The sequence below is a fragment of the Rattus norvegicus genome, chromosome 12 (assembly GCF_036323735.1).
Source record: "Rattus norvegicus strain BN/NHsdMcwi chromosome 12, GRCr8, whole genome shotgun sequence".
NCBI classification, from domain to species: Eukaryota; Metazoa; Chordata; class Mammalia; order Rodentia; family Muridae; genus Rattus; species Rattus norvegicus.
Genome location: NC_086030.1, coordinates 31,799,347 through 31,815,005, shown reverse-complemented (window position 1 = coordinate 31,815,005; position 15,659 = coordinate 31,799,347). Strand labels below are relative to the sequence as shown.

Here is a 15,659-nt window from a genome sequence, read left to right as displayed (position 1 = left end):
ATGCCATGAAAATATAGGAACCAAATCTTTAACCGAAATAAAACAACGCAGTAAGTATTTTATTTATGCCCCTGGTCTAGGGAACTCCCTGCAATGTATACAAAGAAACACCACTGAGATGTGCACTGTGATATACTTGCCTGCCACCCATTGCTGTCTTTGCTCTAACCACATGCCTGGGCTTGGTACATTAGAAAGAAATGGATTTTCTTGCCTCAGTCCCGGTTAACATTGGATAAGTGATGAAAGAGTTCACCTTTGTCTTGTTCCTGGTTTTAGATGAAATCTTTCATATTCCTAATCAGTATAATGTTGAATATTAGTATTGCCCACTGGCCCCTACCTCTGCGATATCCCAGGCTGGCCTGGAGTTCATTGTTTACCTCAGGCAGACTTGTAATCTCTCTGCCTCAGCCTCCACAGCCCTGGGGTTACAGGCAGGCATCACCATTCCCAGATGAGCTATGTCACGCAAACCTTTATTTTGTTGCAGTGTGATCCTCCCATTCACGGCTTCTTCCGGGGCTTTTATTCTGAAGGACGGCTGAATGTTATCAAAGTCCCTTCCTTTGTCTATTAAAAGAGTCATGTGGTTTTTGCTCTTGCCTCGTTTTGATCTTGTGTTAGAAGGTTTTTTTTTTTATTGCTGTGTGCATGTGCGTGGCATGTGCTCATATGTCACAGTACGTGTGGGTGCCGTAGTGTGCACATGGAGGTCAGAGGACAACTTGTAGGAGCTGACTCTCTCCTACCAGTGGCTCCTGAGGTTGAGCTCAGGCCCTTACCCTTGGCAGCCAGTGAGTTTACCCACGGAACCATCACCTAGAACTTTGTCGTGTTGCTTAAAACTCCCAGTAGAAATTGGGTGTGGCCGTGCATGCCTGTCATCCCAGTACTCAGGAGGCTGAGGCAGGAGGATGGTGAGTCGGATACAGGTTCTTTCCATCTAGAGCATTCTAGACCAGTCTGGTAACACAGCAAGACCCTGCCTCAGAAAAAGAAAACAGGGGGTTTGGAGAGATGGCTCAGCAGTTGAGAGGGAAGAATGCTTGTTCTAGCAGAGACCCCAAGTTCAGTTGGCACCAGTGTGTAACTCCAGTCCCCGGAGCTCACACGCCGCTGGCCTTTACAGGCACCCACACTGACATTCACCATTTCCTCTCGCGTAAGTATGTAATGAAAAATAAATCTTTTAAAGAGATGTGCGTTCTCGTCACAGAGCTTCTCTCTCTCTCTCATATATAAAAAAAATGTTCTGTAACTTCCCGCGGGTGTCTCGTGGTTGCTGACAATCTGCCTTTCCTCCTCTAAGGGGGGCAACGCTGACACGGACCCTCACGCTACTGGTTTTTGCTTACTCATTCTCGCTTGACTTGAGATCCATCCAAACCTGGTGTTTGCCAATTGGCATGCCACGAGCAGGGCTTTAATGAGGGAACAACATTGTTTTATAAGTTTTGAGGCAGATGCTTGGTATGTAGCTGGTGTCGGGTATCTTTGCTGGAGTAAGATCAGGTCTTCATGCCCCCATCCATAATAGAGCTTCTTGGGACTTTGAGGGAGCCCCAGAACCCACATAATGTACATTGTCTGTAATCCCAGCCTTCCTTTAGGAAAATGAGAAGCAGAGACAGGAGACACTTCCTAGGCAGCCTGGCATGGACAAGGCTGAGCAGTAAGACATCCTGTGTCAAACAAAATAGAAAATGGGACTAATGCCCAAGGAATTCTGCTTGCACATGGGGGCAGGGATGTGTGTGTGTGTGTGTGTGTGTGTGTGTGTGTCCGTCCACACTCATGCACACAAATGCATACATATGTATACATACAGAGATTAAAAAACTTAATCTCTGGCGTCTTCCATTCTAGGGTCCCTTGATGCCTGGAGCTAGTTCTACATCCTCCTGCCTCAGCCTCAGGCACATAATATGTCCGTGCGCGCACCTATGTTAGCGCATGCCCACACCCACACCCACATCCACGAAAAGAAGAAGAAAAACAACAGCAGAAATCTCCGTGTGTCTACTTACTGACTGACTATTATCTTTTCTCTGACTTCAGGGCCATGGTTTGTGGCTCGAACCCGGAAGTATCTTTCCTTCCTCGGCATTGCTGCGGCTTGTTTTTGTGTGCCTTGACAGATATTTCTTGGGAGTTTGGCAAAGGCCCACAGTAGAGTAGGCTCTGCTCTTCAACCTTTACGGTACGAAACTGACCTGGCCTCACCGGATGGCTGCTAAGCCCAGGATGGGAACCTCAGGTCTGCGCAGGCGCCGCCCCTCTTCCAGGCGCTCGGTGGAGTGCTCGCAAGGCCTTTCAGCTACTTTCAAAAAACCACATCTAAGATGCTGAAAAAGGTGTTTGACAGACCTTCAAGGGGCAAGTTAACAAGTGTTGAGATGATTTCAACATCTCTCCCCCTCTCCCTCCCCCTTTTCCCTGTTCCTTCTTTCTTCCTCCTTTTCCCTTTCCAATTTTTCTTCTTCCTCCCTCCCTCCCTCCCTTTCTTCTAGTCTCTTCCTCCCTGTCTCTCTCCCTCCTCCTTTCCTTCCCTCCCTCCCCTTCCCTAACTCCCATCATCATAAATCTGCTTAGCTTAAAGAGCAGCGTTTTTAAGGTATTTGCAAAGGAACGAGTAATTTTAAGGTTTCAGTCCTGGTAGACTGACATGTTAGTAAAACACAGTAGGATATAATTATAAAAAAAAATTCAAAAGCAAGACAACCACAGAACATCCATCCAAACAGCCCCCCTTGTCAGTACTTGCCAGCATCCCTCAGCTCCAGAAGCCTGGTGCTTGCACCCTCAGCATGGTGGCAAACACCCCCTCTTCTGTGTCCTGTTGGCATGCCTCTTTATGGCCCAGAGCATGCCATCTTTTACCCAATACACCCATGACTTTTTTCCTCTGCATCCTGTCTCATATAATCCTTAGTAAAAGATTTCAGGTTTGGGGCTCAAGGGGGGACACTGAGACAGACTTTTTAATAAGATAATAATAAGATATAATGACACAGCCAGCCAGCATCTTGGTGGGGGCTCTGAGGAGGGGTCAGGCCCATGTGACAGAGTATACTTTAGAACAGTGGTTCTCAACCTTCCTAACGCTGTGACCCTTTAATGAAGTTCCTCCAGTTGTGGTGACCCCCCCCAGCATAAAATTATTTTTGTTGCTACTTCATAACTAACTTTGCTACTGTTACAAATCACAATGTAAATTTCTGTGTTTTCTGATGGTCTTAGGTGACCCCTGTAAAAGGGTTGCTCAATGCCCCCATGGGGATTGTGACCCGCAGGTTGAGGAATAATCTTTTAGAGGCAGGGGGAGGTTTGATGCCATTTGATTGATGGGCAGTCCATAGTACCTGCTTGCAGTAGGCTTTCCGTGATTCCTGACAGCAGGGGTGAGGGAGGGAGCCTGAGAGCCTGGGCCCGTGTGCAGTACAGCTACTGGGATAGGTAGGGCAAGTTAGTGGAAAAGCTGTGGAAAAGCAAGTGCCTCCAGCTGACACTTGGTAAATGATCACTTATGATACTTAGTAGCTTTCTATGCCATATCTTCTTTAATATGTTCAGTGATGCTGCCCGATATGGATCATAGAGACATGGCTCATAATTGTTGTCCTCAGACAACCTTCAAAACCAAATACTTTGGCCAAAAGCAACCTACGGGAGAAAGGGTTTCTTTTAGTCCACGAGGGAGCTCAAAGCAGCTGCTCACAGGACACACACAGTTAGAGAAGAGAGCAATCACTCACTTCTCGATGCTGTCCCGCCTCCTCTCTCCACTTCTGCAGTCCATGACTACCTGCCTGGGATGGTCCCACCCGCAGGTAAGATGAGTCTTCCTACATCAATGAACGCAGCCAAGATAACCAATCCTTCACAGACATCCTGAGAGGCCGTTCTCCCAGGTGATTCTAGAGTCTGTCAGGTTGACAATTAATAGGAACTTACCCAGCTAATAAAATTCCACATAGGTCTCAAGTATAACACCTTCTGAAAAACAAAACGCGTGTGTGATTGTGTGTATGTGTGTATGTGTGTGTGTGTGTGTGAATGTGAATGTGATTATGTATGTGGTGTGTGCTCTCTTTGTGTGAGCATATGTGTGTATGTGTGTGTGAGTGCATGTGAGTACCTGTGTATATGAGTGGTGTGTGTATGTGTTTGTGTGTGTGTGTGTGAATGCTTGCATGTGTGTGTATGTGTGTGAGCACATGTGAGCATGTAGTGATGTGTGTGCTCTCTTTGTGTGAGTGTATGTGTGTATGTGTGTTTAAGCATGTGAGTGTATGTGAGTATGAGTGGTGTGTGTGTATATGTGTGTGTGATGCTTGCATGCATCCGGGTCTATGCGAGTACATGTGAGTATGCCTGGGGTGTATGGGTTCTCTGTGTGTGAGCATATGTGTGTATGTGAGTGCATGTGAGTATGAGTGGTGAGTGTGTGTGTGTGTGTGTGTGTGTGCATGTGAGTCATATATGTGGTGTGTGTGTGCTGTTTGTGTGAGAGTACAGGTGTGTGTGAGTGCATATGAGTGGTGTGTGTGTGCCTGCATGCATGTGCAGAGAGGCCTGAGTGAACAAGCTCAGGTTTCATTCTTCAGAGGCAACCTTTTTTTTTTCCTTTTTGGGTCAGGATCTCACACTGCCCTGTAGCTTGCCAAGTAGGCTGGCTGGCCATCAAGCCCCAGGCCTCCATTGGTTTCCATCTGGGATTACAAGTATGCCGAGACACCTGCATTATTTTTTTTTTAAAGATAGCTTCCGAGGATTGAACTCAGGCCCTCCTGTTTGCAAGGAAAGCACTTCACCAACTCAGTCATCTTCTCAGCCCTATAATAGTGCCTTGGACCAGGAAATTCCAATTTTTGTCCCTGAAACTGTACTGTCTCACTTGATTTCCTCTTTCTACAACAGTATATCTTAGTCTGAGTAATTAATATATGACAGAGACATGGCTTACGCTTGTAGAGTCCAGGAAGTCCAGAATCCACGTGCCAGAGGACTTGGTGTCTGGTGGGCGCTGGCCTCTGTTTCCAAGATGGCACCTTGTTGCCTTGTCTTCTTGCATGAGAGCGAGAGCGAGAGCGAGACTTTATTTTTTAAGACAGGGTTTCTCATGGAACCTGGAACTCATTGGTTCAGCTAGGCTGGCTGCCCAGTGGGCCTCACAGCTCTTCTGTCTCTGCCTTCCCAGCACTGTGATTACAGAAGCATCGCTGTGCTCAGTCCTATCTCCCCCTCCTCTTCCTCTTCTAAAAAGACACATGAGCTCTGGGGAGCAAACCCAGGCCTCCGTGCTTGCCCAGCAAGCCCCGAATGAGCTGAACCATCTCCCCAGCCAAAGGCCTTTCCCTCTTAGTACTTACTGTTGGCTGTGAGGTTGAATGGTGGGAGGGAACACATCCAGAGGTTGAATGGCGGGAGGGAGCACATCCATTGAGCCACAGCACTGACTTTCAGCGTGGACTCTTACCTTTGCTCTCTGTATAAGGATGCACCCTTAAGTTTTAACTTCAAGGTAAAGTTTGACTTTGCTTACTTACTGTAGTTGTCTTCTTGGCCAAGGAGAGCGTCCTAAAGCCTGGGTTTCCTTAGGCATCTGGAGTGAAATTTAGTCCTCCACAGCAGCAGCTGCTTTGCGGTCCCTCAAGCCAACATTCTTCCCGTTCTTCATGTTGTTTTAGTTTTATTGCCATGGATGGTCCGGTCAGGAACGCGGTTTTAATTATTGCTATGGATGGTGTACTCATGAAGTTTCGTTCCCACTAGACTTTGAATATTCTGGGGGTGCGATCGCTAAGGGACCTTCATGAAGGGGTACCTAATTGGTAAACTGCTTTTGTTTGGACCGGAGACCAACTATATTGTAGTTGCAAGCCCGATTCCCTAGTGACCAGTTTTTGCCACAAAATACTTGTGTGTTCCGGGGCTGACCTTTGGGTGTGGATTTGATCCTGCACTATTATTCACTTTTCTCTTTGTTCTGACAAAATGCCAAAGGAAAGCCAAGGAAGGAACGGAAGGTTTATTTTGGTTCACAGCCTCAGGGTGCAGGAGAAACGGAGGCAGGACTGTGAGAGGACTCACAAGAGTCAGGAGGCGAAGGAAGGCTTGCTCTTTCCACAGAGCCACGCCCCAGAGGATGGTGCTGCCCGCATTGGGGATGAGTCTTTCTTCCTCAGCACAGTCTAGAAACTCCCTCACGGATGTGCCCAGGGGTTTGTTTCTGTGGTGATTCTAAATCCCATCAAGTTGACAAAGAAAATAACCATCAGAGATAAATTCACCAGAGGCGCTCTCTCTCTCTCTCTCTCTCTCTCTCTCTCTCTCTCTCTCTTTCTTTCTCTCTCTTTCTCTCTCTCTCCCTACCCCCAAGAAAGTAATAAACTGTCTTTATTTCTTTACCTATAAAAAGCTGTGTGGTGAGTCTCAATCTTCAAAGACCCAGGTAAAAGGTGATAGCGGTCATTTCCCCAACACAAAGAAACTCAAGCAATTCACATGCTGAGGAGGGAATGCCTTTAGTTTCTGTATAACCCTTAATGAGTCTTGCTCCCCAAAAGACAATTGGAGACAATCAGGCAAGTTATCGCCTTGGATTTACAAAGACTTAAACACGGGATGAAGTAGCAGGTACTTAGATCCTTGATTCAGTGCCGAGTGACATAGGGCTGGAAAAATTAAGGGGACATGAGAAGGGGCAGAGGGATCCTTTATTCCAAAGTCTGGTTGAAGTGTCTCACCAGCTGAGAATCAAGACTCCCAGCCCAGTGAGGAGCGTTTTCTGTGAAGGTTGCTAACACAGAGGCGACGATCCTTTTGCAGACAAGTTATTTTCAAATCAGTGTTGAAATAGCAACAAGCCATGGTGAAGGCCTGGCCATACAGGGCCTTTGACTTTGTTCTGCTTCCTTTCCTGGATGTAGATTCTTAGGAAACCTCGGAAACAAGACTGGGCATTTGTTTACAGTAAGAAACACATACCCACCCACCCCCAACCCTTAGGACCCTGAAAGTTTCCTTATCATCTGTGATCCCACCCATTGGACATCAGGGACCACGTAATGATCTTATCTAGCCAAAAAAGTTCCTTATCAGCCCTCTGAGACATAGCAGAATCCGCCCAAGCCAAAGTCATGTCTATGGCTCTTGTGAAGGCAGTCAACTGGGACTCTGTCTGGAGAAGCGCACACCTAAGTGTTCTCACCTTATCCTAAGTGCCTGTTCTGTTAATACCCATGCTACGGTAGACTTCAGAACTGCAACTCCACCTCGCTCTGGCTAGCCACGAAATAAATTCATTCGCCCATCCATCGGTCCATCCGTCCGTCCATCTGCTCATCTGTCATCCATCTGTCCGTTCATTCATTCACTCACTCATTCTTTTTTCTTTTCTTTTCTTCTCTCTCTCCCTCTTTCTTTCTTTCTTTCTTTCTTTCTTTCTTTCTTTCTTTCTTTCTTTCTTTCTTTCTTTCTTTCTTTCTTTCTTTAATAAAATTAAGAGTCCCATCTCTCTGAGAGTGGCCCAGGTTCCAGCTGGAAATCCTGAAGCTACGTTATGTCTGCTGCCCCATTGCTGCTGTTTGTTACTGGTAGCCGCGACAACACCCTCAGAAATCCCCAGCCAGGGTGCCATGGTGTGTGGGGGACTGTTTCTTCTTCTTACTTAAAATAAGATGTCTTTGTGGGGTACATAGGTACATGCATGCCACAGCATGTATGTGTAAATCAGAGGATGACCTGGGGGGAGTCGGTTTTATCCTTCTACAATGTGGGGAGCTGGGGATCGAACTCAGGTCTTCAAGCTTGTCGGCAAGCGCCTTTAATCACTGAACCATCTCAGTAGCCCCAGGGAGGCCTTCTCTTCCCTTTGAAAGTGTGTCCAGTGTTCTGGTATTGCTGCCTGGCCATCTACCAAGTTCCCACTTGAGAACTACACAATACAATCAAGTTTTTTTTTTTTTAATAAAATGCCATCCTTCCCCTCAGAAATGTTTTAAGCAACTTTATAATTTTGTGACTGGCTGTTATCCTGAAATACAAGTGGCTTGAAAACTGCAGGTTAGACCCCCAGAAACTTCAGCCCATTCTCCAGTGACTGTGACACATGCCCCCCAAGTTTCAGGTGTGGGCTTCATTTCTACACAGTCCTAATTCATATACCTGGTTCTCTCTGTGACTCCTGATTGTTCTGAAAACGAACTTGGAGGGCAGAAAAGAATGTAGCGGACATCATTTTCCAAGGGAAGGGGTCTTGTGTTCCTTTTCTGTGTGCTGCGTGACTAATCCTGGGGAGAAATGCACAAACGTCCATTCAGTCTAGATGTAGCACGGTGACATGAACGTGAGGGTTACAGTGCAAACCTAGCGTGTGAGCCCACGAGTTTACTGGGGGTTACTTACAGGAGCAAAGATGGACAAGTGCTTATAGCAGTTTGAGTGACTCAGAGATCAGCCCCATCACCTCGAGGTCCCGCCTGCTATGGTTGGCAACTTCATGGTGTGCCTGGTGCATTTTCCTTTCTTATTCCCCGGCATCTCCCAAGATCGTGTGCAGCCGGGGTGCAGGCAGGAGTAATGATTGGGACCCTCAACTGAGGGTCATGTGACTAGCTTTTTGCTCTCTACACTCGCCATTCCGTTACCTTAGCCTTACCTGTTGTGGTTTTACTGGGCTTATCTTGTTACCACGATGATGAGGCAAGCATCGTGTAGGTATCATGGCTGACTCTGCTCTGAACGGCGAACGATCATGTCACAGCTGAAGAAAAGTGCCTGCCCCTACAACATCTATGGTTAGATCTGTGGAAGTCTGGCATGATTCGTTGATGACGTTTTCTTGATAATTACCAACAGCGTGCCTTCTCTGTATTAGTGTCCAGCCATCAACTTCTTAAATTGGTGTGTGAATATTTATAATGGGTGTATGTCCAGGTGTTTGCAAACGTGTGCCGTTCCTGTGTACAGGTGCCTGTATGTGTGTGCACATGCATGTGTGCACGTAGAGGCTAGAAGCCAATCTTGGGTTTCATTGAGATGGGGTCTTTCACTTTCTCTGGAGCTCCCTGGTTCAGCCAGGTGGATCCAGCAGCAAGTCTCTGTGGGCAGAAAGTCTCTTGCCTTCGCTTTCCCAGCTCAGGGATTGCAGGCACGTGCCACCATGACTGGCTTATTTAAATGCACTCTAAGGGCTGAAATCAGATCTCCATCCTCGAATGCTAAGAACCCTGCCTACTTACCCAGAGATGGCAACCAGTGACCGGCCACTTGCGATCCTCCCCGTGGATATTCGTTTTGCTAGTGACGCACAGAGTGAAGGGAGACTGACAGTCGGGGCTCCTGCCTCATCCGTACGTCTGTTTTACTTTTTTGGAGCCCAGAGCTTTGGTGAAGGCTGTCCCAGTTGCCGGGATGAGTGAACAGCCCCTCTGACAGAAACAGAGAAGTCAGGAAGCGCAACCTATTTTGTGGGAAGATGATTAATTCAGTTTTAGACATTTTGAATTTGAAAAGCGGGTTTGGCAACCGGACGGAAGTGCCTGATGCTTTAGCTGGGGCCGTGGAGTCTAAATAACTCCCTGGCGCCTGAGTAGCTGAAGTGTTTTCTGTTTCCCCTCTAAGTGGCTTTGTGCTCTGGTCAAGTCTTCCTCTTAGGGATTTCATTGTTTGACTCTACAGCAGCTCCAAGCCAAGCAGCAAGCCTGTCGTAGGCTTGAAGGAGAAGGGGGAGGGGCCGTGCTGGCTGCCCGGGTCTGTCACTTAGTCCTGTTAGAGGGAAAAGATGACAGGAGAGTGGTCCCTGGTGCTGGCCAGTGCTCATGTGCTGTGGCCAGGGAAGGGTGCTCTTTTCTAGAGTCCCTCCTCTTCCTCCCTTCTCCTCTTCATCCTCCCCTTGTCTTCTTCCTCCCTCTCCCTCTTCCTCTTCCCTCCTCTTCCTCCTCCCTGCTCCTCTCCCTCCCTCCTTTCTCTCCATCCCTCCCTCCTCTCTCTTTCCTCCTCTTCCTCCTCCCTGCTCCTCTCCCTCCCTCCTTTCTCTCCATCCCTCCCTCCTCTCTCTTTCCTCCTCTTCCTCCTCCCTGCTCCTCTCCCTCCCTCCTTTCTCTCCATCCCTCCCTCCTCTCTCTCCTCCTCTTCATCCTCCCTGCTCCTCTCCCTCCCTCCTCTCCTTCTCTCCCTCCTTTCTCTCCATCCCTCCCTCCTCTCTCCTCCTCTTCATCCTCCCTCCTCCTCTTCATCCTCCCTCCTCCACTTCATCCTCCCTCCTCCTCTTCCTCGATGTTTCTCTTTTTCCTCCCCCTTCCTTCTTCCTTCTACTTTTTTTCCTGCTTCTTGTCCTTCCTTTTCTTTATCCCCTTCTCTCTCTTTTTACTCTTTATTTCATTATAGAGCCCAGGCTAGTCTTGAGTTCACTAGGTAGTCCAGGTTGGCTTCAAACCAGCGATCCTCTGGACTCTCAGATGACTTCATATCCCAGAGTGCCTAGATCACAGGCCGGTCCTCACTTGGATTTTTCAAGTGAGCAAGGTCTGAGGGCTTTGGACAGTAATTCTTGGGAGGCCATATTGATTTGTCTGTTTTCTCTTGTATGTGTACTTCACAGAGGATCCGAGGTTAACTGCGCAGATGCAAACTTTAGTGCCAGAAAGGATTCTGCAGGTGACTTATCCAGAGAGTAGCGGGTGTGTAGGGAAGCACTTCTCTCCTGTAGGACCAAGCTAACGCTGGAAGGAGAGTACTCCTTCTACCATGTAGTTTAAATAAGCATCCTATAGTAGGTCTGTATATATTGGGGGGAGAACTTGGTGTGTGTGTGTGTGTGTGTGTGTGTGTGTGTGTGTGTGTGGTGTGTACACCAGAGAAAGAAAACCTTTGTACCTCAGGAGCCATTCATCTTGTCTTTTGAGGCAGAGTCTCTCTCGCTGACTTGGGCCTCACCAAATAATCTAGGCCCTCAAGCAAGAGAATGCAAGGGATCCACCTTTCCAGTGTTGTAGTGCACCAATGTCCGCCTTTTTGAGTGTGAGTGTGTGTGTGTGTGTGTGGGGCAGTTCTGGGATTGTTCTGAATTCCTCATGTTGACAAGGCAAGCGCTCTACCCACTGAGCTATCTCTCCTTTGCTGGGAGAGCTGCTAAGCCCCAGGAATGGCAGAGACTCTGGTTGGGCAGATTGTGAATCTAGTCTCCAGGATTCTTTGATTATATTTGAGAGTATCCTAAATCTCTTCATTCTTAAATACGTTGAGGTGTTGCTTCCCTTCCTGGGAAGCCATTTCTGAAAGTAACCTCTTTATCTCCTTCAGGCTTGGGAATTGCTCTTTCGTCTTGCACATTGCTGAATGCATGGGGCTGTCAAAGTTTGGGGTTTGGTATGCTGTCGACTCCCTGTAATCTCAGCACTCAGAAGACTGAGCCAGGGAATCCTCGAGTTCAAGACCAGCCTGGGTTATGTAGGGAGGTGGGGTCAGTTTTGAAACTTAAATTTTATTTTCTTGGTTCGTATGTGTGTGAAGGTGCAAATGCTTCTGAGAGGATATGTCCATGAGGAAGCCAGGGGAGGACATCAGGTGTCCCAATCTGTCATTTACTGCCTTATTCCCTTGAGACAGGTTCTCTTACTGAACCTGGAACCAGGGTGGCAGCCAGTGAGCTTCTGCTGTCCTTTTGTCTCTGTCTCTATCCCCCACATCTTGAGGTGACAGCCACACACACACGGATTTGCCCAGCTTTTATAAAGATGCTGGGGATTTGAACTCAGGTCCTTATGCTTGCTAAGAAATAATCTTCCGCATTGGGGTATCTTCCCTGTCCTCTAAACTCTCACTTAAAACAGTTAAAGATTTCGTGTGCTGCTTTCCCTTCCTTGAGTGTTATGTGCTTTCCCTGAAGAATGTGACCTACTTACGGCTTCACTTGAGCATAGCCAAGACGTCCTGGTGCTGGATAGGTCAACGTTTCTGGGATGCTCAGGCTTTTCCTACATGAAGTGATAATATTTGAGGCTCAGGAAAAGAGCAAAGGGTGTTTTTATTCGTAGGACGTAGCAGCGATGCTGGGCTTGCTGGTGTGGGTCTGGAGGCCCGGCTACTCAGAAAGCTGAAATGGGACTGCAAGATGAAGGCCAGCCCAAGCTACATAGTGAGTCCAGCACAGTCTAGGCTACATAGTGAGTGCTAGGCCAGCCTGGGCTAATAAGCAGGGCTCTGTCTAATGAGTAAAAGGGCTGGCGAACCAGCTCAACCATAGAATGCTTGCTAGTTATTTATGCAGTAACAAAGTACAGCCCACAGTGCAGCAAAAACCAACAGCAAACAAGAAAAACAAGGAAGCAAGCGAACAAAACGGCACGAAAATAAAAAGAAGCAGCTTGGTGTCCCTTCATGCTTTTCTGGGGTCTACAAGGTCATGGGGGAAATGAGGTGGTAAATTGAGAAGAAGGGGACCCCCCACAAAATCAATTAGGAGTTATTCAGGCTATGGGGACCCTGTAAATATTCTAGACTTCCCTCTAGAATGTAATTTTGCATTCATTCATTTTGTGTGTGTGTGTGTGTGTGTGTGTGTGTGTGTGTGTGTGTGTGAGTGCGTGTTGTGTGGAGGTGCATGTGAGTGCAGAGGTCAGAAGGGACTCAGGGTTGCATTCTCTCCTTCCACCCTGTGAATCCCAGAGCTCACACTCAAGTTGCCAGGCTTGGAAGCAAGTATCTTTGTCCACCGAGCCGTCATGCCTGTCCTAGATATGTAACTCTGGAAAATAGAGACAGTCCTTTAATGAAATAACAAGGAAATGAACAAATGGATGGATGAATGATGATGTCTCTCTCTCCTTCTCCCCCTTTCTCTTCGGAACAGGGAAAAGATGCCGTTCCACCATGTAACTGCTGGCTTGTTGTACAAGGGGAATTACCTCAACCGATCTCTGTCTGCAGGCAGCGACAGTGAGCAGTTGGCTAATATCTCTGTGGAAGAACTCGATGGTAAGGAACCGCCCGGTGGGAGCTTGCCTGCCTCCCCGAAGCAATTTTGGATAATGGGGAATCTGCTTGGGGTGGTGGGAAGGCACTTAGACTGTTGGGAAGCCATTTTGCATGTTGGCAAGCCTAAGGTGCTTCTCATTGGCAGTTGGGGCTAAGTCTGGAGTGATGGGAAAGAGTTCAGAGACAAACTTTTGTCTAAATGACTTCGTTGTGTGGGATGGACCTTGTGGCCTGAAAAAAAATCTATGATGAATGTGGTTGCCTTGGATACTGATTGGGGGATAAATTTATTTTTCTTAAAATCTATTGTTGGAATCTTCTTGTGATGGCAGATGCCTGTCTACACTCAACTGAGGCAGGGGGATGGAGTGTTGGTTAGCCAAGACTACGTGGGGGAAGGAGAGAGGGAGGTCAGGGTCAGTGTGGACTATATAATGAGATGCTGTCTCAGAACAACAAAAACAAAAGACATATTATATATAGAGTTGGCAGGGTCTATATAGCCAGAATCACTTTGTTGTCTTTATTGTCTTTTATAGTGGAGTCCATCTGCAAGGGAGGCTTAAGCCCTGTTTATTGCTGTCTCTTGACTTGGGGCCATGGTACTTTGAATGCTGCCCAAGTAAGAATCATCTGGAAGCTTCATCTAGGTGGGAACAGGCAGCAATTATCTTAATTGCCTCCGTTCTTGTGTAACACAGAGTATCCCTGAGTGCCCGGGACAAGGGTTTAGGATGGAAATTTATCCTGGGAATACAGTGCCCAAATTCATCTCAGGATGCTGATCTGTTGTACTTTGGGTACAGCCACACTCTTATACCTTACACACACACACACACACACACACACACACACACACACACACACACACTGTCTTAGTTAGGGTTTTACTGCTGTGAACAGACACCATGACCAATGTAACTCTTTTTTTTTCTTTTCTTTTTTTCGGAGCTGGGGACCGAACCCAGGGCCTTGTGCTTGCTAGGCAAGCGCTCTACCACTGAGCTAAATCCCCAACCCCGACCAATGCAACTCTTACAAGGAGAACATTTAATTGGGGCTGGCTTACAGATTCAGAGGTTCAGTCCATTTGTCATCAAGGTGGGAGCCTGGCAGCATCCAGGCATATGTGAAGTCAGAGGAGCTGAGAGTTCCATAACTTCATCCGAAGGCAGCTAGGAGAAGACTGGCTTCCAGGTAGCCAGGAGGAGGGTCTCAAAGCACACACCCAGAGTGACACACTTTCCCAACAAAGCCACACCTACTCCAACAAGGCCACACCTCCAAATAGTGCCACTTCCTGGGCCAAGCGTATTCAAATCACCACCAACCACTACCACTCACCCACCCACCCCTCATCCCCGACACAAACAACCCCCTCCCTCCAAAACCCAGAGGGAATAAGGACTTCTAAACTAGAGAGTGAAGTTGATTTAGGTGATGACGTTTGCTGTGACTAAACCAGAATCAGTTTCCCCAAGTGGTTTCCTAAGGCTTTTTTTCTAGCAATAGCAGTTTACTACATAAACTTGAGTTTTGTTTGGACTGTAGAGAAGTTGCAGCTACTCCAGATGGTCCATGTCTTTGTTTCTAAGTGTCTGGTTCAGGTCCATGGCCTTTTACATGTGCATATTGGTGAGCTGAATTTCACCAGCACCCTCTTGAACCATCACAGCTACAATTGCTTGAGTGGACAGGAGGTGAGAGTAGTAAAGACTACAGGCCATCTATTTCCCATCTTGTTTGCACACGCATTGCAAATGTGTGGTTTTCATACCGGTGACCTATGAAGTAGCAGGGACTCGTGGGCTGCATCCATGGCTGTACTAGGAAAGTCTGGGAAAGGTGAGCATTGTTAAGGATGCAGCTCAGTGATAGAACAGTTGTCTAGTGTGTAGAAGGTTCTGGGTTTGAGTCTCAACATTAAAGAGGGAAACAGAGGAGAGGAAAAAGGGAGGGAGAGAGAGAGAGACACATGCACATGCACAAACACAGTCACAGACAGACATACACACACACACAGAGGCAGGCAGGCAGGCAGGCAGACAGACAGATACACACAAATACACAGACATATACAGAGAGACACACAAATAGACACACGTAGACACACACAGACTGACACTGACAGACATAGACCCATAGACAGACACACAGTCAGACACACACAGACCCACACATAGACACACACAGACAGACACACACATAGACACACACAGACACATACAGATACACACAGACACAGACAGACAGACAGACAGACACATACAGACACACACACAGAGACAGGCACACAGACAGACACTCACAGACAGACACACGTGCGCACACACAGACACAGAGACAGACAGACACACACATACACAGATATACACAGAGACAGACAGACAGACAGACAGACAGACAGACAGACAGACACACACACACACACACACACACACACGAACAGCATCTGTTTACTGTATATGATGTCTGAACAGAGGCTGTTGGCCTGAGAGGTGAGTGATACCCTGGGACCTTGTCACCATCTTACTGGTGAAAGGCTGTGTAGATGCAGGACAAAGATACAGAAGAACCCCGCTGTAGCAAGCCCAGGTTTGTAACCACAACAGGGTGGCTCCATGCCTGCACGGTGCCTTAGTGCATTTGAGCTGCTGTAACAAACTACCTCAGTC

The 15,659-nt window shown here is 47.5% G+C and overlaps 1 protein-coding gene across 14 annotated transcripts in view; it reads left to right on the top strand.

Moving 5' to 3' along the window:
• The window catches only part of Caln1 (calneuron 1), a 491,884-nt gene that overhangs the window by 124,842 nt on the left and 351,383 nt on the right, over positions 1 to 15,659 (top strand). For all 14 annotated transcript variants that reach the window (NM_001077201.2, XM_017598405.3, XM_063271556.1 and 11 more), the window contains 1 exon segment: positions 12,860 to 12,984. In NM_001077201.2, coding sequence (NP_001070669.1) covers positions 12,860 to 12,984 — 125 coding nt within the window.